Raw genomic sequence first — 27474 nt, forward strand, 5'->3', positions numbered from 1 at the left:
AACTTTTAAAAACTAGGGTCTATAAAAGTAATTAAAAAAATAAAAGTTCTGTCGTCATTTATTCACAAACCTGTATGACTTTTGTCTTCAGCAAAATACACACAAACAAACAATGCTGAATAATATTTCAAATGTTTATGTCCATACAATGAAAGTCAATGGGGTCCAAAACAACATTGGACCCCATTGACTTTCATGTTATGGACAAAAAACACATATTTCAAAATAACTTCTTTTGTGGTCCACGAGAGAAAGTAAGACGAATGAGGGTGATGACAAAACTATAATTTTAGGGTGAACTATCCCTTTAAATCTGCAAAAAAAAGTGGTACAATAAATACTGTCATGGTGCATAAATACCTTATTATTCTATATATATTTTAAATAATATAGTTCAGATGCAAAAGCCTCTAAGTGCCATTGGAAATTTTCTTATATTAAGCTTATATATTCAAGTTCAGTAATTTCACTTAAATAACAATTAATAGGTAATCCTCATTGCAATTTAAGCGAAATTACTGAACTTAAATATACAAGCTTGATAAAAATGATCATTCTAGAAGAAAATTTCAAATGGCACTTAGAGGCTTTTGCATCGATGACTGATGTTGTTGTTTTTTTCTAATTAAATTAATGAAAATTAACTTATTATTTATTTATTTTTTGTAAAATTGCAATGAAAAATAGTTGCAATGTGCCACTATTGTTATGAAAATGTTGAAATAATATGGTATGTATGGTCTTTAATGCTCCTAAAATGACAGAAAGAAATCTCAGCAGAGAACAGGAAAAAGTCAAATGAAGGCAATCGAAGGCGATCACGTTCTCAGGGTTTGCATGCAAGCGATTTGTGGAACGCCACTGTGTAAGTGTGACCCGAAACGAACTGCTGCATCGTCCTCATTAAAGCACATCTTCCCAGCGCAAGGACCAGTCACGTCAGACGTCTCATTCTGTCAGTCAAACGTCACTAAAGCAAGTCTCACCTCAGCAATCCTCAACATGTTGTGTCCATTGATCTCAAATGTAGAGGAGTAGGTGACACAAAGCAGGACCTACAACAGAAAGAACATTAGCGTTTAATATCACAGCCCCTCGAACGACACTTCAGGATTAGAAACGGGAGATGAGGAACACACACACACACATGTGCGAGTAATGCTGCAAATCTGTCCAATTACACGACAGCTGCAGAGCTGACACTGAATTCATTACGCCGGATAGAAGCAGCAACACACTGTTTTTGACACCGACTATTCCAGCTCAGTTGTGGGAACGTCTTTTCTCCACAGAACAAATCACCAGTGATGGGAATAAAGACGTTACAAAAGAGGTAAAAACGATATAAATACTGTTCGTTTTCTCACACAAACCGCTCGTTTCGTGTCTTAGGCCATCAATATGTTCTTACATTTACGAGTCATTAAATCGTGTTTAATTTGGACTTCTCTGTGCATGCTCTTTGAGGTGGTGACCATAGACCTGCATGATATGACTGACAAACAAGAACGGTTTGACCGAAAAATATCAAAGAAACAAAGACACCTACATCTTGGATGCCCTTGAGGTAAGATAAAACATACCAAAAATGAATTTCAAAGTGAACTATCCCTTTAAACTGTTTACGTTTGTGAGGAAGAAAACACTACAGTATGTCTACCAGTTGTGTGACAGTTTTATCATTTTAATTTGCACTACAAAGTGTGTGTGTATATTTTGTATTACTGTTTTTTGGGGCGTTTCTTAAAAAGCATAATTTATTTTTAGACTTATTTGTTGGCCAGTTGAGCAATAAATATTAAAAGTTCTAAACAATATATTGTGTTTTATTGTTCCACTATGATTACAATAATATTTTCAATTAAATAGGTGTCTCTCACAATGTCCCACAGCAACATTAAAATATTGTCGATTAGTTTACAATGTTTTATAATCATATTTGTTTTCTATTTAGTGTGTTTTATTGTTATATTGGGGGCATCCAAGTTATTTAACATATTTGCACTTCCTTTTGTTTGTTTTTAAAGAAATACAATAGTTACTCTCCCTGGTATTTAGTTACTTTTATAATGATGTAACTCAGTGAGAAGTAACTAGTACTTTTTGTAAAGTAACATGCCAAACCCGCAAATCACACACACACACTGATGATGCTGAAGAGCAGAGAAACACACACCTTCATGACCTCCACCTGCAGGTCTTCATGTAAGGCGGGCGTCACCCGGATGGCCTCCAGGATCTGACCCAGAAGCTGCTTCTCCGGGCCCTCGCTCTCCCCAGCGGCAAAGCAATCCTCACACAGGATCTTCTGTCAACACACAAACATGCAAAAGACTGAGAAGAGTATGAACTAAACAACATTTATTGAAATAAAAACCAACACTGGTCATCTTGCCATGTGTAAGCTGAATTATAAACGTATAAGACGTGAGTGGTTGCACATTGCTAAGCATTCACCGTAAAACTGATCATAGTTTGGAGTAGGGGGCGTGTCCTAGACGGGTTGATTTCAAACATCAACAGTGTTTCTCAGAAATCGCTTACTGCACCTTTAATGAAATATAGATGGGGTTTTTTTGTTGTTTTTTACGTTAAATTTAAAGGGATAGTTCACTTTGAAATTAATTTTTGGTATGTTTTATCTTACCTCAAGGGCATCCAAGATGTAGGTGTCTTTGTTTCCGCAGTATTTTCAATTTTTATATTTTTAGGTCAAACCGTTCTTGTCTGTCAGTCATATAATGGAGGTCTATGGTCACCACCTCAAAGAGCATGCACAGAGAAGTCCAGATTAAACATGATTTAATGACTCGTAAATGTAAGTACACATTGATGGCCTAAGACACGAAACGAGCGGTTTGTGTGAGAAAACGAGCAGTATTTATATCGTTTTTACCTCTTGTAACCACAGCCACGTCCAAGTGATCTGAGGGCGCGGGCGCTTTGTGGCTGTAACGATATAAATACTGTTCGTTTTCTCACACAAACCGCTCGTTTCGTGTCTTAGGCCATCAATGTGTACTTACATTTACGAATCATTAAATCATGTTTAATTTGGACTTCTCTGTGCATGCTCTTTGAGGTGGTGACCATAGACCTCCATTATATGACTGACAGACAAGAACGGTTTGATCTAAAAATGTCAAAATTGAAAATACTGCAGAAACAAAGACACCTACATCTCGAATGCCCTTGAGGTAAGATAAAACATATTAAAAATTAATTTCAAAGTGAACTATCCCTTTAAATTTAAAGTAAAAACAAAACAAAAAAAACACCTATATTTCATTAAAGGTGCAGTAAGCGATTTCTGAGAAACACTGTTGATGTTTGAAATCAACCCAAACTATCCCTTTAAGTTCAATCTGTAAAACTGATTTAGTTATGGCAACCACAGCTTCCATTTTTACAATAAATTCTGTATATTCTGGTCCAAAGATATGGTCTATTAATGTCCATAGTGCAAACTAGAGCCCGACCGATAAAGGATATTGAAGGCCGATACCGATACAAATATTTGTTGGTTTTAAAATCCGATATATCGGCCGATATTTTTATTATTTTTCTATTTCAGAAACGAGCAATAAAATATAATCAGATTTCCCTAACATTAGTTATTTGTAGTTAATAATGAGTTTTAACTAAAATAATATGTTAATGGATAACTGGTTCTCTCTGCCCGACTCTGGCTGGATCAGCGGGTTGCAGGATGTGTGGCGCGTTATACACGACTGTTGCCAACAGGGACGGTGTAGAGTGCCCTCTGGTGGACAAACTATAAAACTCCAACACTCATGACATGGTTGAAGCGTGATTCGCCCGTTTTTATTTTATTTTTGAAATATTCATTTATCGGCCATTATAACTGCCGATACCGATATTTTAGAAAATGCCTAATATCGGCCGATATATCGGTCTGGCTCTAGTACAAACATCCCGAAATGAGTTATAAGTCTAACATTGGCTAATCAGAGACCAAATAGATTGTGTCCTGCTTTATCTTTTATTATTTGTACCTAAATAATGGTGGATAAGACACATGCCTTTGGTGTGAGAGACCCAGGTTCGAATCCACTGTGAGACACCAATGTGTCCCCGAGCAAGACACTTAACCCCTAGTTGCTCCAGAGGCGTGCGACCTCTGACATATATAGCAATTGTAAGTCGCTTTGGATAAAAGCGTCAGCTAAATGAACAAATGTAAATGTAAAAGTGTGTTGAGTTACGCACACACACCTGCATTCCAGTGAGGGCAGTCTGAGCCAGTTTAGTGTTTTTAGACTCCAGCGCCAGCCGAAGAGGGAATAAACACTTCTCTCTGCACAGAAATGAACACCGCAGAACATGAAAGATAAAACTGAAGCAGTTCCTAGTGTCACTTTCAGCCTCTGGGGATTCTCAGACACTGCTAAATGAATAAATATTTTTTTTAAATCCCATTTCAACGGTATATAGGAACAATTATTATGCATTTGGTAATTTTAATACTTTATCAATGGCTTTTCACTGTGTACAAATGAAAGATTTAAAAACAGGCAATGTAATGCACAACCTAATAAATGTGCATTGTCTTTTATGGATTATGTACTGATCATAAAGGTTATATATCTGAGAAAATACAAATGCTGACAATATAAATATGGTATATGGAAGGAAAACACTTGCCTGAGTTTAGATGGAGGTGTTTTAACTGATCCATTCTGAGCTTGAAGGGTCTCTGTGCAAACACAAGCAAAATTAGGGGAAAAGTATATTAATAATTTGCAACCCCATCATTCCTAATTATTTAAAGTAGGGGCGGGATACGCTCACGTGACGTTGATGTAACATAATGTTAATGTTGATGTGCTGTCATGTGTTTTAAACAGGTTAAACCGTTTCGCTAAATGCACATGTTTCTGAGTCTGACAAGCGAGAGCGCACGGGAACTGAACCGAGTGCTTTTTGCCGCCTAATAACGGTAAAATACACACTCTCATGTGTCAAAATGCCCATCTATGCAACTATCCTCGTAATTTATGTCTTAAGTGAAGGAAAACTGTGGAGAAAGAAAGCGCGTGTGTAACAGGATCCATGCATTGGCTCTTAAAGTGACAGCAGCCTAATGTGTTATTAATGTTAATCGAACAACAAAAAAAGAGAAAAACTCTCAATGCTCTTGACTGAATCACTTTAATAAGAATAGACTTAATTTAACCAGTGAAGATTATGATTTTTTTACACATTTGATTATGCAATTCATATAGGCTATAGTCGCTATTTCTTGTCCTATTGCCTGTAATCACTTTATTTGTTCGTATGTTATCACTGACTGTTTACTCGTCTTCTGTAAGCTTGAGAATTTGTATGTAGGCTAGTATTAGTTTATTTGTGATACTGAAATGATGGTATCAAATATTTGCTGATATAAAACCCTTCTTTAAAGCAAAAATAACTATATTGAGATATATATCGTTATTGTGAAATGCTATTACTCATGATAAAATCCCAACCCGGGCCTTGCTATACTGTAATCTGAGATATTCATAGCTCCGGTAAAATGAGCCGGAGTGTTTTGAGCCGCTCATGTATTGCCACAGCATTAAAGGTCAATTAAGGTCATGAAGCTACACGTCATCTTCAACTGCTGCCTTTGCCCAAACAGCCTATTAGTTAAACACAGAATAACGGGCCTTACAACTATAACACTTTAAATATTTATTATATTAAAGATTACAATAAATTGAAATATTTGTTATAATTTATTATCATTAATACAATTAGTTAATTTCATTAAATATTCTAATTAGGGCTGTCAAATGATTAATCGCATCCATAATAAAAGTTTGCGTTCGCATAATATGTGGGTGCACTGTGTATAATTATTTTGTATATATAAATACACATACATGCTTGTATATATTTAAGAAATATCTTCATGTATATAGATTTATATATAATTTATATTATATATAAATATATATTTTTATATAAATAATATTTTTTCTTAAATATACATGCATGTGTGTGTATTTATATATGTGTAAAATAATTATACACAGTGCACCCACATATATTATGTAAACACAAACTTTTATTTTGGATGTGATTAATCAGGATTAATCATTTGACAGCACTAATTCTAATATAATAATGATGTTGCTATTTATTTATTTGTTATTTATTTCTGGATCATGCTAAAAGCAACAAAAAAAAACTATAATATCTTTATTACCAGCAAAATAAAAATTAAAAGATTAAATTAACCATTAAAAAATTTAAGCTTCAATGAATGCAGTAAAGTAATGTGGCTTTACCATGGCTTAATTATCATAATTACCTATTATCAACATACACTATTCGCTATATTAACATGTTCGACTGAATTTGCATGGTACTCCAAAGTATTATTACTCATAGTGCATGTCCAAAAACACTATTAACATGGGACTTTTTCCATTTTTGACTGCATGCATTTTGAAGCCAAACCATTCAACACTATAACAGTGAAATAAACATGGTTTAAATGCACACAGGTTGCATGCATATATATATAAACTATTTAATTTCAATTCGCATGTTTTCATTCCCCCAAAAAAGTGCAATTTGACAACACATCCTGTCACAGCTGTTATAAGGATTCAGTTGCAGTACATAAACATCCGCGAAAGCCGGGCACACTTTTGCTCTGACTGTATACTGTACATTATTTTTAATAAGCTGAGCGCGCGACCATCTGCTCTGAATCCGCATTTGGTTGATCGCTCACAGGTGCATCTTACCGCGCGCGACGCCGCACGCGTCCCGCATCGCTTTATGTTTGCTGCCCGACGCGTCCTTCTGAAGCTTGCGGAGAATCTCCTCCATCGCGCTGGGAGGATGATGGATGAATGATATGCTGGAGAAATGATGGTTTCAGGCCTCCTGTCTAAAGCTCAGCATCCCTACAGTAAAGATGATTCACTTTAACAACAGTGATACGTCACACTCCACGTCAGTTGTTACTATATGCGTGGAAGCCGCTGGTGTTCAGCGACACAAATACTATAAAAGAAAATATTGTTCCGACCAAATGAAAGGGTTTAACTGCATTCTAGAGCACCCATCTGATTTGTGAGGTGGGTGACTGTCCAGCTACTTCCCGTCCGCGAATTCATATTGGTCATTAATATTCATAAGCCACGCCTTCGTTGGTGGAGGGAAATAATGGAGCGTCACTCCTATCTGAATTAATATATAGGAGGATCATTAACATATTAGATAATTGGCATTTGAAGAATACCAAGTAAATGTAACAATATCCGAATAATATGCATGAGGTAATATTTCGCCATTGTATAGGTACTTCATTATTTTTGTCCAGAAGAAAAAATGCTGCACTGGATTTTTTTATGTTTATTATATTCATAAAATGAAAAAACGCTATACGTGATATATCTATATATAGATATTACGTATAGCGTTTTTTCATTTTATTTTATACACCCCTATAATTGGCAAACTTAAATTCACCATGAAATCAAAACTGACCATTCTTGTTTTTAATGTAAAATTGCAATATATAAATGAGTTGTCCGTACACGTTATTATGATTACTGATTACTGGCACGAGGGTGGACCAACCTGTCAATCACAAGAGATGGCTCTGGCTCTGACCACACCGTGGACAAATGTCCCGCCCTACATTTTTTCTCTTTCCAGATACCGACTTTAATTAACAAAACATTACCAGATTGAGGTCTGAGCCTTTTCATATTTCCGTCTAGAGGGTAAATTTGACAGCAAAACTTAAAGTATGTCTTTTCATGATTTAGTCTATTTCTGTGCACATAACACATCATTTGAGATTGGTGATTTTTTTATGTATTTAAATTGGACAAAAATAAAATTAAAATACAACGTGACCGATTTTATGTAGCTTTTTATGGCAGATGGGTAGACTTTTATTTTTAGACTTTTATTTTTAAACCGCAGACTGATTACTTCCGGTTTCTGGACTGGCTGCAGTAACACGTCTCTGTCCATGCGGGGGCACTCGCGGACGAGTGCAGAGTGAATGGGAGTCAATGGTGTTTCACCCCCCGAAATCCACTTTTCTCAGGATGTAATTTTTTGTCAAGTAATTTGAAAGTTGCATTCAAAAGAGAGGGCTAAGAAAACACACTCAGCTGAAAATTGCATTTTAAGTTCACTTATCTGTTCTAAAAATCAGTTAAAAAATGTGATGACGTCACACAATAGCAGAATGCTAGCGTGTTCCGGCCAACAATGGGCTAACCTGTAAGACATCGAAAGGACATAAGTACTCGTTCATTCGACTTTTGGCCTATAATCTACATTGAACTTGTGGAATCAACAATAAAATCTATGTTGATTTAACGACAAGCAGGTGAAAGAGACACATTTAGCCGTTTAGCCCCATAGACTCCCATTCATTCTGCGCTCGCCCGCGATCACCTCCAGTGGAATTCTAATGGAACTGCAACCAAGTGCCAAGGCTCTCCGTAGACGGGCTCTGCCGCAGCTCAAGTGTCTCCAGCGCTGCTGTCACTCCCAAACTCACTCGTCATGATGGCTGCCGTGTGGCGAGCTCGCGTATTTGCCCGCTCTGTCGTCCGTTTCTCTGATCGTGATTTGTAAAATATTCGTTGAAAGCACGTCTTTAAAAGCGACATTATAAGAGCTCGCAAAATAACTTGTTATGGTCAGTAAAAGCTGTGTTTCTAAGATTAGCTACTGCTAATCAGTAGCTAACATTAGCATGTTAGCAGCTGTGACGTATTATCGTCCTGTCACACACATCTGAGTTGTTTTTACTGGATAACAGTCTTAAACGATTCTTTAAACGCATAGCATGTACTTACAATCATAAATAATGTCCTTATATTTAAAACATCGTCTACTTTATTCATGCATGTTTACATGTTCTGCAAATCACGAAACAACTGGACTTGTATTTTGATGCACTGAATAGGAATATAATTAGATTTTTTATTTTGTGCAATATTTTTTTTTTTATGTAGTGCAATAATAATTTCTCGCATCTGTGAGTCCTGGTGATTAATGCTTGTCAGGTTTCTGCTAGTCTCTGATTGGTCAGTTTTATTTTTAACACCAAACATGGACGTGGCTTAAGTTTCTTTTTTTTTTATCTGCGTCACGTCTTTATAAATTGTACCTGCTAAACATAATATGTTAGTTGAAGTTACTGAATATGTGTTATTTCTAGGCTGAAATCAACCAAAATACTGATGGCACTGTTGAAGAAGTGGAAGATGAAAATTCAGAGGATACTAATATTCAAGTTAGTGAACCTGATCTCTCTTTTTTTAAAAGACAAATGAGAGAAAGTTGCAGGTGTCTTTATGTAATATTTGCTTTCATCAAATACTTATAATTTAAATCATTTTAAGATTATTCCTACATCATGTTTAATATTGAAAACCTTTCTTTTCTCTCTGTATTTACTTTCTTAAAACACTGGTTTTATTGTGCACAGTTCAGCGGCGTATGTTATTCCAAAGTTAATAATTTATGAAACAATAGTTTACTCCACCTCTGAAATGATTGGCCTTTTTGGATGTGTCACAATTTTCTCCTCCAATTTCTCCCCATTCTGGATCGGATACTTCTTTGTGATTGGCTAAAACCAAGTCCTCCTCTACTTTATTTTTCTGCGTCTTCACTTGGAAAAAAGCTGCAAATCTCGAAACTTTTTGTGCTGTTTTATAGACATTTGTGTAATGTCTAATCATTTAACAAAGTATAATCATTTAATCATACCATTGGATATATCAGTGAATCATTTAAGCCAATGGAATTCAAGGATTAATACCTGATATCACAATAAAATAAAAGTCCCGCCCTTTATGTATAATTCCGATTTTATAACTTGCAAATCAGAATTCTGACTGATATAAATAAACAATTGCAACTTTATCTCACAGATGTAAGATGTAAACTCGCAATTGTTTATATCTCGCTATTCTGAATTCTGACTGATTAAATTCGCAATTATGAAATAAATACTCGCTCAATTTTATATCTTGCAATTCTAACTTTTTTTCCGCGCAATTGTGAATTCCGAATTTATAACTTGAGAAAAAAAGACCCAATTGTTTAAATCTTGCGAGTTTATAACTAGCCATTCTGAATTCTGACTTTTTTTTTTGCAATTGTTTATATCTCGCAATTCTAACTTTTTTCTCGCAATTGTGAATTTATAACTTGAGAAAAAAGTCGCAATTGTTTATATCTCGCAATTCAGACTTTTATCGTGCAATTGCGAGATTATAACTAGCCATTCTGAATTCTGACTGATATTGACTCGCGATTCCGAGACAGGAACTCGCAATTGTTCATATCTATACCTATCGATAAAAGGCGCAATAACCTTTTTTAATTTTTTATTCTGTAGCAGAAACAAGTTTCCATAGAAATCTTGCCTGATCACGGAAGTAAAATGTGCTTTGAAAGGCTTTTTATTGTCATTATGACTGAAGAAGCCATGAAAGCTCATTTGTTTAGAAGGTGTGGTAATCCTTAATTTCCCATGAGCCTAATCCATCAGTGCGTGTTCAGTGGGTCTGTAGCTGATGTTTGATGTTTCAGATGGAGCTCAGTGCTTTCCGGGCCAAGTGGATGTCCGAGCTTCAGCCTTCAGGTGGGAGGAGGAGCCTCCAGAAATCTGCTGAGCTGAAGAGGAGACAGGAAATAGCTAAAGAGGAAAAGGTGTGAACTCATGAATATTCATACGGTGTGCTATAAGGAAAAGCGGCTGCTTGATCGCCACAGTGATGATTGATGTGTACAGTCACTTGGCCTTGGGTTTCCTCTGACTGTGAAAGTGTGCTTTCTCAGGCCCGAGAGCTGTTCCTGAAGGCAGTCGAGGAAGAGCAGAATGGAGCGGTTTATGAAGGTTTTCGCTCATTTCTTTATTTAGATTAGACTAATACACTTATGAAGTGGATTGCATGAAGAAGTGAAGGTTAACATTTCCTCTGTTGATGTTTTGCAGCCATCAAGTACTACAAGAGTGCGATGCTGCTGGTCCCGGACATTGAGTTTCGGATCAACTACAGCAGAACTCCTGATCCGGACCGGAGTGGGGGCTAGTAAGTGCTCGGATCACGTGTGCTCATGGAAAACTTGGATGAAAGTTTATAAAAATAGAGAAAGTTGGTTCAGTTCTGATGGGAGACGATTCCATAATAATGGCACAATGCAAAAAATGTGCTTAATTTCCTACATGCAAAATTCTTAACAAGTACCTGTTCCTGCGCTCTAGCTTGGAGGACAACGAGAAGGACCGCGAGATTGACGATCTGCTGACCTACTTCCAGCAGCAGCTGATGCTGGGCTGCGACACCATGAAGCTGTGTGAGCCGGACACAGACACGTCACAGGTGCACATCTCAGGTACTGCTCACACTGGACCATACATAAAGACCCATGAATGAGGTCTCAAATCGACCGGCTCATTTAGGAGAGGTGTGCTATGACTTTTCTAAGCGATCGGTGGTACGATGCTCGTCTGGCGGGCGATAAAGTGGACGAAAAAAGTCCCATAGACTTAACATTGGCACAAAATTTGTGAGATCATATTTTTTGACCAGAAGGTCATAGAGACTTGGGGTTGGGCTCTTTTGACTCAGCCTATCATGCAGCCAACAAGTAGTGACATAATAACTTCATATTCACGCCCTAGCAACCACTTAAGGCAGCCTAGCAACCATAAAACAACATATTCAGGCCATATCTCAGCTCCAGAAAACAGAAGAAAAATGAAGTTTGCCTTTTTTGACTCAGACTGTCAACTAGTCTTTAAATATTATCTCATAAATTGTATAATCACACAATAGCAACCATATAGGGTACCCTACTTATACACCAGATCTCGCCTTGGCTGCGGCAGTTCATTGGAACGTATGCGTCAATAGAGCCGCCATCATGGAACAGGGAAGCCCCTCCTCTTTAAAGGGATAGTTCACCCCAAAATGAAATTACTCGCCCTCATGTTGTTCAACCCTGTTCATCTTCAGAACACAAATTAAGATCAGACATGATAATCACTCACCTTTCGGTGAAATTCGCCATTTTGAAACCAAAATAGGTGACCTACGTGAATCGTGTAGATTCGATGAGAAAATGTTTGGGTGGGGGTTGGGGAGTGACTACAGTGACTTAATCTTAAGTTTATCAAGCGACGAGAACACCTTTTGTGCGCAAAAAACAAACATAAGTAACGACTTTATTCAACGATTCACTTCCTTCTCTGTTGGGGTGAACTATCCCTTTATTGCATAAGCGTCAATGTAGGCAAAGTTTTAATGGAAATTAAATCAGCATAAATTGAAAGCGATTTTCTAGTTTTTTTGTTCGTTCCAATGATCAGAAAAAAAAAATCTTCCTATGTCAGATTTTGTTCGTGAGAACATCCATACGCAGCACAAAAGTCCGAAAATCCATGAATTCGAAGTACAGGTAGAGTTAGCAGCTACTTCCCATGACAAGAGCCCTGTCCAAGATGGCGGCGGTTTTGATGCATGCTTAGAACCCCAAGGCGACATCTAGTGTGTATATCTATGACCCTGGACCTGCTCTGTTCACATTCACAGAGCTGTCCTGTTCCCCTGACAGTCTCTCTCTCTCACGTTCACAGCTTTGCCCTTCGAGGTGCTCATGTATATCTTCCGCTGGGTGGTGTCATGTGACCTGGACCTTCGAGCCCTGGAGCAGCTCTCATTGGTTTGCAGGGGTTTCTATATCTGTGCAAGGTGGGCTCACATACTCACCAAACATCTCTGAGGAAACCAGCTTGGAGTCATAGCAGAAATGCGATGTGCGTTTGCCATTGGATTGTGTGTGTTTCGCCGCAGGGACCCTGAGATTTGGCGCTCTGCTTGTTTGAGGGTGTGGGGGCGAAGCTGCACCAAAATGCTGCCGTTTTCATCCTGGAGAGAGATGTTTTTGGAGAGGCCACGTGTGCGCTTTGATGGTAAACGTGTGCGTTTATGTACAGTCAAACCAAAATTTATTCAACATGTCTCACATTATCACAGTTTATTCGCTATAGTTTAGAAAATGGTAATAAAATATGAGCAGAACTCAGTTGATATTTGACTGGTTTTGTCCGTCCTTCTGTTAGACTCTCACAGAGGAATTATGTTGAATATCTGTCAGCTGTTAAATTTAACTACAATTACAATATACCCGTTTGGCTCGATTCTTAATTTTGTTCATTCTGTATGTAAAAAGTTCGCATTAGCAATTAAAGAAAAAATACTTCAGCAAAACATGGTCAGGTCAAAGTTTGGTCCCATATTTTTATTAATTTTACTGTTAGTCACTGTATGAAGGATTTTTGGCTATAAAATGAAATTTATTGTCCTGCACACACCTTTATATCTGGTGTCTGAATAACTTTTGGTTGGACTGTGTCGTCTTAAATATATGCTACAGGTACAGTGTTTAATAAACGTCTGTGGTTCGTCCAGGTGTTTACATCAGCAAAACCTCATACATTCGTCAGGGGGAGGAGTCTCTGGACGGCTTCTACAGGGCTTGGCACCAGGTGGAGTATTACAGGTGAGATCTGGGCTTTAAAGGGATACTCCTCTCAAAATCACAGTTCTGTCAGCATTTACTCCCCCTCATGTAGGTCCAAACCTGTGTGCGTTTACAGTACTCTCTCTTGAATCCGACACGGAAGTGACTTAAACTGCAGTTCATCGACTGGCCACTAGAGACAGGCTGCAAAAGAGAGTCAATCCCTTAGACTCCTCTTGTTAAAATGCTCAACTTTACAGCAGAAATAAACATGTTTACAGCCTGGTGCAAAAAGTGGTTTTGGTCTATATTGCTAATTTCGCCCTTCGTGTCGACTGTGAGGGGGGTGAATATTTTTATAACTCATCCGTTTTAATTATATTAAAGAGTAACTAAACACTTAACCAACTTTTTTTAGTTAATGATCTGTAAGAATGGATCTTTATTAATGATTCGAGTAACTTTTTTGACATTTGTTTATAAAGTGTTCTATTTCTACAATATATGGTGTAAAAACGTCTTAGTGCTGCCCTCTTCAGGTTGAACGGTGGCTACTGCAGTTGAATTTTCCTATTGGATGTTCCGCACTTCGTGACGTACGCAGGTTTCAGCTCACCACGCGAGCTACGCCCTTGGCAGTATAAAAACCATCTTGCGTCGTCAAAACCACTGTAGGGAGTCAGGAATTGGGATTGTGAGTATTGAAAACAATCAGGATAGAGTGTTTTAGCATCTATTTCGTCCCCTCTATCTCCGCTGGGGTCTGCCCACTTTTTCAGCATTTTCAAATACTGCCAGTGGGTGGAGTCAGGCTCTGACCCGGGGTTTAGTTACCCTTTAAGCCTTAAATTTGCGCATAATTAAGGGCGTGGCCTCTTGAGTGACAGGTGGATAGAAGCTGATGTCACCCCTAGCCGTTTGTCTGCTGTCTGTTAGCGTCGCCTCAGATAATCCCGACAATTTTCCCAGATAATTTTCCGGTTATTCGGGAGTGACACTGCCAAGATGGCGACGGCCGGCTCCGCCCACTTTTGCCGTCAAAAATGCTCTTCAGGACCCTATGGGTGACGTCACGGACACTACGTCCATATTTTTCTACAGTCTATGGTTTCCCCACTGGACTTGGGTCCCCTTTTAAGTTTCGCTTCGAGAGCAAACTTAAAATGCCCCTCGTTCAAAATATTGGCTTTATCAGTTTCTGTGAAAACAAATTTACAGATACATCTCATTAATAATCTATGTGTACTCATCTGTCCACAGAAATGTTCGAAATGATGCGATTGTGAAAGTTTAGAAAGCTAAATACTTATTTAATTAAATCACAACCTTCTGATGAGCACACTAAACTATATCGGGATTTTAGTTTGACTGACAGATGCTTTGGCAAAGGTTTATGCTAATATGTGACATTTTCTAAATGTTTTCTAATCTGTGGCGGCCGGGACAGATTTGACTAAGGCACATTTCTACACAAAATATTGGGAAGCAAACCATTTTAGAGCTCAGGTTTGGAAGTAAATGACAGATTTTTTTCATTTGTGGGTGCAGTATCTTGAGTGTGCCTGAACAGATTGGGTTTGGTTCAGTGTAATGAGGCTTTGACGAGACCAGGGCTATTTTAGACCAGTCTATCTGAAGTCTGACTATCTACTATATCTACACCGTAGTCAAAGTCTGTTTTTGTGAAACTGGCCCTGGTCTCTCAGGTACCTGCGCTTCTTCCCTGACGGTCAGGCGATGATGTTGACCACCCCCGAGGACCCGTTGGCCGTCGTCCCAAGGCTGCGCAGCAAGAACTCCAGGTGTGTGTGTGTCATGATTAACACACCTCTGAACTTGACATTTCTAGCCCATGTGACATGACGGTTAAAATGCTTCGATTCCCACAGGATGGACTCCATCATGCTTGGCCATTATCGGCTGTCCCAGGATACAGACAATCAAACCAAAGTTTATGTTGTTGTCTCCAAGAGGAAAGAAGAGGTTGGTTTGTTATTTAACAGGTTTTAGCAATAAGCCGACTGATTTCTAAATGTCATAATCATTTAAAAAAAAAAAAATTCATTACTTTCTGCATTCAATTATCATATTGTTTAAAGGGATACTCCATTTTTTTTGGAAATAGGCTCATTTTACCACTCCCCCAGAGTTAAACAGTTGAGTTTTACCGTTTTCGAATCCATTCAGCCGATTTTTTGATATTTAGAAGAATATCAGTAACCAGACAGTTTCTGGTCTCATTGACTTCCATAGTATATATATTTTTTCCTACTATGGCAGTCAATGAGACCAGAAACTGTCTGGTTACTGATGTTCTTCTAAATATCAGAAAATAGTCTGAATACATTCGAAAACGCTAAAATTCAACTGTTTAACTCTGGGGGAGTGGTAAAATGAGCCTATTTCAAAAAACAAAACAAAAAAAACGGAGTATCCCTTTAAATTATCACATTTTTCGCTAACTGTGATTTGTATATGAAGAGTTCAGATCCAAAAGCCTCTAAGTGCCATTTGAAATTTTCTTCTAAAATGATCATTTTTATCAAGCTTGTATATTTAAGTTCAGTAATTTCACTTAAATGTTAATGAAGATTACCTATTAATTGTTATTTAAGTGAAATTACTGAACTTAAATATACAAGCTTGATAAAAATGGTCATTTTAGAAGAAAATTTCAAATGGCATTTAGAGGCTTTTGCATCTGAACTCTTCATATGTACATTTCTGAAATAAATAACTAATCTCTGATAACAGATCACTGTAAATTATAATGTGGACCCATTCTTCTCTGTAAAGCTGCTTTGAAACGATGTGTATAGGTAAACAGTAAGGTACTCGAGGCTAGTGCTGTGTTGTGAATAAGTCCCGGCTGAAGGGCGTTGTTCGGCACGAAGCGATGCGGAGTAACCCCTTTTGCCGTGATTTATTCACGATACGGCACTTGCCTCGAGTACCTAAAACGGTTACCACACAATACAAATATTAAAATATTATATTCCGCTGAAAAAACATAGTCCTTGACCGTGAACAGCATCAGAGTTACACTATTTTGCCATTAGACTGTGGCAAAGAGTGAGTTAGTCAGTAGAGAAGACTTTTATATTGAAAGGACTCAAACATGTGATCACGGAGAAGCACAAATGACTAGGACACAGGAAAGGACAAGATATCACAGCGGACATTCAAACTGACTTTTCATTACGAATATAGGACTGACCTGACGGAAATGCTATATCTAGTGTAAGTGTAGGAACACTTACTTACTCAATCTCTCACAATACTCGACTCGACTATAAGCTTGGTTGCTATGGGGGTTGTGTCATGATAAATAGAGCTGTTGAGTTTCATCATGAATAAAACACAGCTATCAGAATTGACCAATCAGAATCAAGGACTGGAACTAACCGTGTTATAAAAATGAATGTGAGTTGCAGAAGGTGTCCGAGTACCAGAGGGGCCGGTTCTGCAGGCGGAACCCAGTTCCCGACGCCGAGCGCTCGTTTCACGTGGGACTGCAGCTGTCCTCTGGGGGGCGCCAGCGCTTCAACAAGCTGGTGTGGATCCACCATTCCTGCCACATCACCTACAGGTGCCGTGCCCTGCGTCTCAGTGTCCATACTAACATCCTAAACTGTGTGTGAGATTGAGAAGTGTATCCCGAAGCATAGTGTGCTGAAAAGAGTGTGTCAGAAGTCACTACCCACAAGGTTTGAGTGACTGATCAAAGTTTAACCTGATAAAAAATAAAAAAAATGTTTAAAATATAATAAAATATTACAGTGACAGGATGATTGACGGGTCAGTTTACAGTAACCGGATGATAGGATGATTGACGGGTCATTTTACGGTAACAGGATTATTGACGGGTCAGTTTTTTTTATTTTTTTTTATTTATTTATTTAGAAAAGGGACAGTGTACATTAATAAACATTCTTAAATGTAAATGTACCCAAATTAGCCCAAAGGCTAGTTTTCATTGGTAGTCCCTTTGCCAGATGTTATTAGGACATCAGTTTACAGTAACAGGATGATTGACGGGTCAGTTTACGGTAACAGGATGATTGATGGGTCAGTTTACGGTAACAGGATGATTGACGGGTCAGTTTACGGTAACAGGATGATTGACGGGTCATTTTACGGTAACAGGATGATTGACGGGTCAGTTTACGGTAACAGGATGATTGACGGGTCAGTTTACGGTAACAGGATGATTGACGGGTCAGTTTACGGTAACAGGATGATTGACGGGTTAGTTTACGGTAACAGGATGATTGACGGGTCAGTTTACGGTAACAGGATGATTGACGGGTCAGTTTACGGTAACAGGATGATTGACTGGGTCAGTTTACGGTAACAGGATGATTGACGGGGTCAGTTTACAGTAACAGGATGATTGACGGGTCAGTTTACAGTTTACGGTAACAGGATGATTGACGGGTCAGTTTACGGTAACAGGATGATTGACGGGTCAGTTTACGGTAACAGGATGATTGACGGGTCAGTTTACGGTAACAGGATGATTGAAAAAATAATAATGAAATATAGAAATATTTAAATAAATTAATAAAATGTAGGTTTTTTTATTAAAATAAGTGCTTGGGCAACAATTAATCACGATTAATCGCATCCAGTTTGTGTTTACATATTATATGTGTGTGTACTGTGTATAATTATTTTGTATATATAAATACACACACATGCATGTTTTTCACTAAGCATCATTTTAGGGAATTTGTAAGAAAATGAAATGGTATCGGGCGAGCAGGGTTTCCGTGTCGTGGGTCATGTGACTCGAGCTGGTGCCGTTCAGTCACTGGGCCGTAACACTCGTGTCCCGCACCTGTTCAGTTCAAGACCATTGCTATCCACACTTTTTTCATACTACTTTATTTAAATATTTAGTCATTCATTTATTATTTATATTATTACAATTTGTTGTTTAATGCATGTTTTTTGATGTAGTGGTTTGGTTGTATGTCAACTACATGATTGTTTATATAATGTTTTGTTTGCAAGTCAGTAAAGTGCAGATCCCTCACCCCTGGTGTTGTGTCGTCCTCCTCCCGCAGATCCACCGGAGAGACCGTCGTCACTGCGTTTGATGTGGATAAGATGTACACGCCTCTGTTTTTTGCACGAGTCAAGAGCTTCACCGCCTTCTCAGAGCGCCCTCTGTAGGACGACCCCGGCGATGCATGACGGAAGCCGACCTTTGATCTTTCTCCTAGATGAATGTACAAGAATCGTGTGAGATTTAGTCTTAACTGCAGCTCAAAGCATTATATTTTGTTCTCATGGATAGTGTAAGAGATCTGTCACGCTCTTATTGTAAAGATACAAATACTATATATAGAGAGAGAGATCGTCTTTAAGAGGTTTGTGATGAATGTTCACTTTGTGTGGATTTCAGTGAGGGAACATGCCTACTGACAACTGGATCACCCAAATAAATCAGATGTGATGTGTTCTGCTTGCTTCTCATTTACATATCTACATAATGTTCAAATCAAAACACTTTTTCTTTCTTTATTACTCATTCCTGGTCTTCATTTTGCTGATGATGTCACTAAAATGCTCCTCTCCTCTTCTCTTCCAATCAGATCAAATCTATATTTTTCAGCAGGAGACACTTTCCGCCACTGAATAATAAATACAATAATAATTGCATGACGTAGAGTCGCAATTATCTTTTAAGTGGTGTTATCCCGTGGCGGAAACGAGCTTCTATACTTCGGTCATAATAAAAGCTGATGTCTTTAAAAATAATTAAATGAACTCAACTCATAAATAACAAAATATTGCATTTATCTGTAAACTGGGTAAAATATAATAAATAAATTCAGCTCCATCGATGTTCATTCCTCTTTTTTGCAAGATAATCACTAAGACAAAACAGAACTATGAAGGTTACATTACGCTATCACAAATTATTATAACCTGCATGTATCACACCATTAAAGGGTCTTACATGCAATATCATTTTTTGAGTTCCTTGAATTTATATCCCTATCTGGTAACACTTTACTTGAAGGGGTGTGCATACGACTGACATGATGACACCTTAATAATCATGCCATATGGTTTTATGCATGTTTGTGACAACTGTCGTTAAGTGTCATTCGCTCAATAATGACATTTTTAATGCAAATATGACATTTTTTAAGATGTGTTTGTCATGACACCTTGACATAAACCAATACAACATAACCTGTCAGTGTCTTTGTCATGACAACTTGACATTACTAAGACTAAGACAACACAACCTGTCAGTGTCATACACATGACATAGCAGATTATTTATCAAACTTAGCTTTATGGGTTAACATTACATTAAACTGGTTGGCTTTGACATTGGCTGTCATGAGGCCATTATAACTGTCATGAATATTTTTTCGTGACCTCAACTACAGTGGTACACATTGAATTTGTCATTAAAGGGTTAGTTCACCCAAAAATGAAAATTAAGTCATTAATTACTCACCCCCATGCTGTTCCAACCCCGTGAGACCTTCGTTCATCTTCGGAACACAAATAAAGATATTTTTGATTGAATCTGAGAGCTGGATCAGTCCTAGATAGACTGCCTAAGGGACTGGCTCTTGACGGCCCATAAAGTCATTAAAGAAAAGGTTTAAATATTCCATGTGCCTACAGCGGCTCAATTATAAGTTTATCAAGCGACGAGACTACTTTTTGTGCGAAAAAAAACATAAATAACGACTTTATTCCACTATTCCATTACTTCCTTATGGGCGCATGCGCGAGAACTGAGACGAGGACGTTCTCATTCGTCTACTTCTTGTTACCGGCTGCTCACCGCTTAGGAGTTTTACCGCCCCCTACCGTATAAGATGATGTGCTGATATAGCTGGAAGCGCAAAACTTTCTGTTTACAAGCAGAGGAAGATGCGCGCAGTTCATACGCTTTTCAATTAGCGTATTTTCCGCACTATAAGGTGCACTTAAAAGCCTTTAATCTTCTCAAAAAACGACAGTGTTCCTTATAATCCGGAGCGCCTTATATATGGATCATCATTTTATACGGTAGGGGGCGGTAAAACTCCTAAGCGGTGAGAAGCCCCGGTAACAAGAAGTAGACGAATGAGAACGTCCTCGTCTCAGTTCTCGCGCATGCGCCTATAATGAATGGCTTCATGAGAGCCAATGTCACAACCAACCACCTGACAGTTTAATTGTCTTATATGTCCCACAGCAAACATAATAAATATTGGATGCCAATTAACGAATAAAATTGCATTCATTTTAAGACTTTAAAGTGTCTGAGATTTTTTAATTAAATGTTGTGATTTCAAATGAAGTAAATTAGTCATATGCCATAAACTGCACATAATTATGTTATTCAATTATGCATTTAATTATTTTCTGTACATTTGCTAAAATGTCTCTTTCTAACAATAAATAATCTTGGAATCATTTTATTTTTTTTTTCACCACACATACAGTCAGATGTATTGTGCTATTTTTAAACAGTACAATAACTTTGCACGCTTGAGCAGCGGCTAATTCAAATGGAAGAAACTTTTATATCATCACCTTCCTAAAATAATTGCATTATATCAGGTTTCTCATAAAACACATGATAACCAATAATTGAATATTTGTTTGTTCTTTTTGATGCAGCGGCCATCTTAAAAAGCTTGTAAAATTGCCTAAATGCGCGTTTGTGACTCTCCTGTTCGAACTCGTTCATCAAAATGAACAAATCTTTTCCCCCGGGTCAACTCGTTCATTTTTTTTCGTTGAAAGAACCAAATGACACGAAAAAAGACTTGTTCATTTTGATAAACGAGTTCGAACAGGAGAGTCACGAACGCATATCACAGAACAGAGCAAGGTGAGTATTTGTGCTTATAAAACTTAAACTTTGTTATTTATTTTTTAAATGAGGGATCATTTCGCTTGATAAGACCCTTATTCATCGTCTGGAATCGTTTAAAGCCCTTTGAACAGTTTGTACTTAAACTGTCTTTAGGACCTTGAACCGTTTGGTCCCCATTGAAGTCCATTATATGGAGAAAAATCCTGGAATGTTTTCATCAAAAACCTTCATTTCTTTTCGACTGAAGAAAGAAAGACATGGACATCTTGGATGACATGGGGGTGAGTAAATTATCAGCAAAAGTTTTTTAAAAAGTGAACTACTCCTTTAGCCAAAATAAAATGTCCTAAGTGGGCGATCTTACCAGAGGTGGCCAGCATCATGCAAAACAATAATTTTTGTCAAAAAATTGACGATATGCAAGTCTTAATTTAGACCTAAATATTTTGAGTGTATATGCTATTGGTTATCATTTTAAAATATGTGATCTTAAAGCATATAAATTGCATTATTTTTATGCTTTAAGATCACAAACATTAGTGTCTGGTTTAAAACAAAAAGCACATGATGCATTTGAGAATAGGACGGTAAAATGATGAGGTTTTTGCATAGAAAACAAAGCAGCACGGGTGGAGATCGGTTGTTCATGCACTATGCAAACATATGCATATATTGTTTCCCATACATGCAGTTCTAAAGCAGACAAAACACTGAAGTAAAAGACAAGACAGACAATAGTGATACTGGTAACGCATTTATTCTTGAGAAGGAATATAAAAAGAACAGCGGATTTGAGAATGCAACTGGAGAAAAAGAAAAACAGGCTAGTTTTGGCGTCTCAGTCTTTCCTGAGTGGCACGACCTCCTCTCGAATGCCTTCCTTGGTGATGATGCAGATCTTGAGAGCGTCTCCGGTGTACACGTCCCTCTCGGCGGCCGAGATGAAGACGTCCTTCACCAGCTGCACGGCCTTCTCCAGGCTCAGCGGGAGATGCTCCACGTTCTCCATGTTCTTGAAGCCGATCTGAGCACAAGAGGACACGGTTTAAGCCTAACGCTACAGTTTTCCACATTTTTTCCAACAAATGCAATTTCAATATTCCACAGCTCATTATTTTAATAAAAATAATAAAAAAATGTAAAAGTGCTGAATTGTCCTGAAAACGCTCTTCATTTACTGTTAAAAAGTTCATGCCTCAAAATCAGTGGTGGAGGAAGTACTGAATCTCAGTAATTAAGTAAAAGTACAAATACCCAGATAAATATTTACTTTAGTAAAAGTAGAAGTAACACAATGACAACCATACTTAAGTAAAAAGTAAAAAGTACTTTATTTTAAATGTACTTTAAGTATTAAAAGTAAAAGTACTTGCATAACAATTTATTATCTTAATGTCTATTTTCTAATGATTAATAAAATATTTAATTCTAACTCATTCAACCTAATAGCCTACTCCTACAATGATGTTCAATAATGATGGAAAAAAATGTCACCATTTCTGAAACAAGCTTGCAATTAGGCAATATACACATCATGCTTATCCTTACTATATGTTAATAACGATGTTTGGCAGTAGACGCGATTCATTTATGGTGTAATTCTGAACCTCTTGGCTTGCCATAATCCTAACCAAACGTATATTACACAGGGTGTGTTTCCTATGCACGTAAAAACAAATTTTCGCGTATGAGTTGCATGATAAACACACTGCGTGTGAGACGCATTTAGTTGATGTATCTATGGCAACCAAACGTCACTGGTGAGACAAACGTGCAACGAACATTACGTTTTGTCAGGGGAAAAACTGATCAGAAAATGTAACGAAAATGTAACACAAGTTGTAGAAATGTAGTGGAGTAGAAAGTAGAATAATTGTTGCAAAATGTAACGAAGTAAAAGTAAAAAGTATGCACTATTTATTCTACTTAAGTAAAGTGAAGATACGTGAAAAATGTACTTAAGTAAAGTAACGAAGTATTTGTACTTCGTTACATTCCACCACTGCTCAAAATAGCTCAAATGTAACTTTACATAGCCACATCGATCTAGCCTGTGATGTGGTTGTGTGTGATTTGGCAAAAGGGGACAGACGATACACTGGTGAAAATCGGGCCGACTTCCTGAATTTTTTTAACATGCTCGTAATTCCTCACACGATGCGAGCCGCTACCATGCGAGCATCACCGACCACTCGATTTCTCCGGAGTGACAGAAATCCTGTGCGAGCTCGTAATCAGCAGACATCACTCGTGTACGCCCGCCTTACGCCACACAGAGACGCTCACCTGGTTGTCCAGCAGAGGCTGCAGCATGGCACTCGCTGATCCTCCGGCTTTATAACTGTCTCTCTGGTAAGAACCAACTGGATCAAAACTATAAACAGCACCCCGACCTGGAATGAAGAAACAGACACAACCACTATTGAAAGACAATCCAGTTTATTAAAGCAAAAGCATTGTTTTTCACTCACTGACTCTCTGACTGACTGACTCGCTCACTGATTCACTCACTGACTGTGAAAACCTTTAACTGGAACAAAATCAGATTGATCCTGGCTTTATCCAATGCACAGATTCGTTTTGGAAATCTAATCTACGCAATCTACTGCATATTTAATTATTCAATGCCTCATTGGTATATTCAAACATATAGCAGAAACACAAAACAATGTATGCAAAGCTTAATGTTATCAATCAAATAAGATATTATGGTGATATCTATTAGTATATTTTACCGTATTCACCTGAGGCGTCTTGCCTTATAAACACGGTAACACTTTACAATACGGTTCATTAGTTCATGTATAAACTAACATGAACTAACCATGAGCAATACACTTGTTACAGTATTTATTAATCGTTGTTAATGTTAGTTCATATAAATCCAAGTGTATAATAAACTCGATCACACATTTCAGAGCCTGAGAAAGACAAGCCTGCATATTTGACCCCGCCCACCACACACACACACACACACACTCACTCACCCTCCTCGTCGAGACCCCCGATGATGTTGTACACGTAGTAGGGGAAGAAGCGCCTGCCGTACAGAATGGTGGACAGCATGGCTGCGATGGCTCCGCTGGTCATGCCCTTATTATTGGAGTGCTTGTACATCTATTAGAGAAAGAAACATAAAAACATTCATTTCTGTGCCAAACTGTTAGTGCTGACTGAACACGATCTGACCAGAAGATACCTAGGTTGTGTTTGTCAAACGCACCTTCAGTCTCGCCTCAATGATTTTGGTTAGCGTCAAGCAGTCGCCATGGAAACCACTGCAGCCAATCACTGTAGTGTCTGTCCTGTATGGGAATGAGCGAGAGATCAGGTTCAACTTTCCATACAGTTACAGTTCAATCAAAGCACTGGAAGTCACATGTTGGGCGGAAACCTTGCATCTCCAGATTTCCTCTTTTTCTTTTCATAAATCATTATTAACGGTCATCCTTTATGTCTGTCTGTGGGTTTTGCAAATATTTAACCAATGAAAAGAATTAAAAAGAGCTTGTGACTAAACTGTCAGTCAAACCTCATAGCTCCGCCCACCTCTATCGTGAATGAGGTGAAATGTGCTGGTCAAAAACCTCATAACTCCATACGAGCTTAATATTTGGTATTAAAGGGATTAAAGATTTCTTATTTGGTATTAAAGATTTGGCCCACATAAAGCCATAATATCAACTTTGACACTGCAGTATTTAATTATTGTATAAATACTGATTTTTCCATTTCCTGAAAAATAAATTTTTGGAGATTTGAGTTTCCTACAATGGTTTTTTTTTTCTCATTTTGTCTCTCATAGTTGAAGTGTACCTATGATGAAAATTACAGACGTCTCTCATCATTCTAAGTAGGAGAACTTAAACAATCAGTGGCTGACTAAATACGTTTTGGCCCCTACTGTACCATAAGTGACATAAGTTTATTTATTTCAGTAATTCAACTTAAAAGGTGAAACTAATATATTATATAGACTCATTACATGCAAAGTGAGATATTTCAAGCCTTTATTTTATAATTGTGATGTATATGGCTTACAGCTTATGAAAACCACTAATTCAAAATTATAATGTTGTGTAAAGGTTTTCATAAGCTGTAAGCCATAATCATCACAATCATAACAAATAAAGGCTTGAAATATCTTACTTTGCATGTAATGAGTCTATATAATATACTAGTTTCACCTTTTAAGTTGAATTACTGAAATAAATTAACTTTTGCACGATATTTAAATTTTTCGAGTTTCACCTGTATATGCATTAACTATGATTAAAAAGCTAATAAAGATTTTATTTTGTGTGATAACTCACAGTTTGTAGCATTTCGGGGAGTCTCTGCTGTGGATGCTGTATCCCTCACTGAGACGCGTGTCTGAGGCCACGAGAGCGAAGTCTTCACCAGCCACCGCCAGCACAGTCCTGAGGAGAGACACACACAGCGTTTAACGCAACAGAGTTACACTCTTTACCAATCATTGTAAACATACAGAACAATATTTAAAACTTTATCGTCAATTGCCGTCATGACGTTGTGCGTCAAGTTCAAGTGTTACCGGTATCGACTGCCGGAAGCTAGTTATTTTAGTCGATGATGTTTGAAATATGGATATTTTTCTTACACAAACGCATCGCTTCACTTCAAAAGGCCTTTATTAACCCCCGGAGAGCCGTTTCGAGCACTTTTATCACGGATCGGTGCGCTTTGATGGACTTCCAAAGACAGACACTCATTCACTGCCATTATAAAGCTTGGAAGAGCCAGGACATTTTTAATATAACCCTAAATGTTATACACTTTCAGGGTGATTAAATCATGGGCTAGTTTTTATTTTTGGGTGAACTATCCCTTTAAAGCTGCAGTCCGTAAGTAATTTAATTACAATTACTTCTGATGTAATTGCACTAAATAGACTATAGAGCTGTTTTATATAAAGCAAATAGGGGATTTAACATCAAACTTTCACATATGAGCATGTTAAAATGTGTTTTTAAATGTAACTTTCTCCCTTTAAAAAGATTAGTTCACCCAAAAAAGAAAATTAGCCCATGTCATATTTTTGAAGCCTCAAAGATAGTTGCGTAGTTGGTCAACGAAGGGTCAGATATCTCTCAGACTTCATAAAAAAGATCTTTATACAATTTTATATTATTTATCTGAAAGATTAAAAGTGCTGCAGTTTCATCTCTATCCTTGTATTGTTCAATTTAGTCGAAGTTGATATGAGATGTTAAGTAATGCAATTTTAGAAAGAGTAATTAGAACAGTAATCTACTTACACTGTTGATTAAGAACTAGCTATTAAGCTAATTAATTAGGTTTTTAGAGAAACGTATCCAACACTATATTCATAAATCCCATAATAATAATAATTCTTTTTACACCAATGAAATGAATCTGCAGGAATAAGGCAGGAAAATCACTACATTATCAAATATACCTACCATATTATTAGCACAGATATCAGCAGTTTTTACATATTTTTGACTTTGAGAAAGTGTAAATCAGTTGCTTTAATTGTTCGTCAAAAACTGCAGTTGATAGTGAAAGTAAAAAAGCACACCCTTCACACCAACTTATTATTTACCATTACGGCTGAATTTAACTATATAATGCCAAACTTAATATGTGGATTAAATAACAGAAGCAGGAATCACTGAATAGACTTTAACGAGTTTGTGAGAGGATTTCTGCATGAAGTGAACTGTCATGATCGGATCGTGATGATGATGAAGACAGGCAGAAACCCTTCTTACCCTCCGTTGAAAGCATAGGGAGAGAATTTATGCTCCACTGGACCCGAGTAGTGATAATCCTTCATCTTTCCATTATCACCATAAGCTTGAGAAGAAATCATGATGAAGCTCCCTCACAAAAACTCGCTGTATCACCGCAATATGGCCACCGGAAGTTGATATGTCTTAGTTTCCTGTGCGCTTACGTCACAGAGTTTGTAGTCACATGGTAACTCGCTTATAGCGCCGTCTGCTGGTAGCTTCGATTATTCACAATTTGAAGCATATGCCAAATGTTTTGGTTATAGATGTTTAGTCAGTTGTTTATAACCTATATATTGACACGTAAAACAAGTTCCCAGTGTCTTTCAT

The 27474-nt window shown here is 37.6% G+C and overlaps 3 protein-coding genes across 4 annotated transcripts in view; 1 reads left to right on the plus strand and 2 right to left on the minus strand.

The window, feature by feature from the left end:
- arfgef3 (ARFGEF family member 3) overlaps positions 1-7131 on the minus strand; it is a 61219-nt gene extending 54088 nt beyond the window's left edge. Inside the window, exons 1-5 of the mRNA XM_039690503.2 lie at positions 6762-7131; positions 4666-4717; positions 4237-4318; positions 2177-2308; positions 987-1055 (exon numbers count right to left, since the gene is read on the minus strand). Coding sequence (XP_039546437.2) covers positions 987-1055; positions 2177-2308; positions 4237-4318; positions 4666-4717; positions 6762-6846 — 420 coding nt within the window. The 5' untranslated portion in view covers positions 6847-7131. The remainder of the gene's footprint in view (positions 1-986; positions 1056-2176; positions 2309-4236; positions 4319-4665; positions 4718-6761) is intronic.
- Positions 7132-8532: 1401 nt separating this feature from the next.
- fbxo9 (F-box protein 9) lies at positions 8533-18994 on the plus strand. 2 transcript variants are annotated; one of them, XM_089117324.1, is made up of 13 exons: positions 8533-8683; positions 9209-9283; positions 10591-10710; positions 10840-10897; positions 10997-11093; positions 11267-11397; positions 12641-12755; positions 12858-12976; positions 13476-13566; positions 15234-15329; positions 15417-15510; positions 16956-17116; positions 18597-18994. In XM_089117324.1, the coding sequence occupies exons 1-13, from the start codon at positions 8681-8683 to the stop codon at positions 18703-18705; spliced, it is 1269 nt and encodes a 422-aa protein (XP_088973450.1). In that variant the 5' UTR covers positions 8533-8680; the 3' UTR covers positions 18706-18994. The 2 variants fall into 2 exon arrangements, with proteins under 2 accessions (XP_088973450.1, XP_039546430.2); XM_039690496.2 differs by having other exon boundaries at positions 16962-17116.
- A 3114-nt stretch (positions 18995-22108) lies between these two features.
- On the minus strand, positions 22109-27288 carry psmb1 (proteasome 20S subunit beta 1). The gene is made up of 6 exons (XM_039690667.2): positions 27124-27288; positions 25681-25788; positions 24591-24672; positions 24355-24484; positions 23654-23760; positions 22109-22391 (listed from the first exon to the last, which is right to left on the minus strand). The coding sequence occupies exons 1-6, from the start codon at positions 27222-27224 to the stop codon at positions 22206-22208; spliced, it is 714 nt and encodes a 237-aa protein (XP_039546601.1). The 5' UTR covers positions 27225-27288; the 3' UTR covers positions 22109-22205.
- Between the last annotated feature and the right edge of the window lie 186 nt (positions 27289-27474).

Source organism: Pimephales promelas, chromosome 11, assembly GCF_988280905.1.
Source record: "Pimephales promelas chromosome 11, fPimPro1.hap1.1, whole genome shotgun sequence".
NCBI classification, from domain to species: domain Eukaryota; kingdom Metazoa; phylum Chordata; class Actinopteri; order Cypriniformes; family Leuciscidae; genus Pimephales; species Pimephales promelas.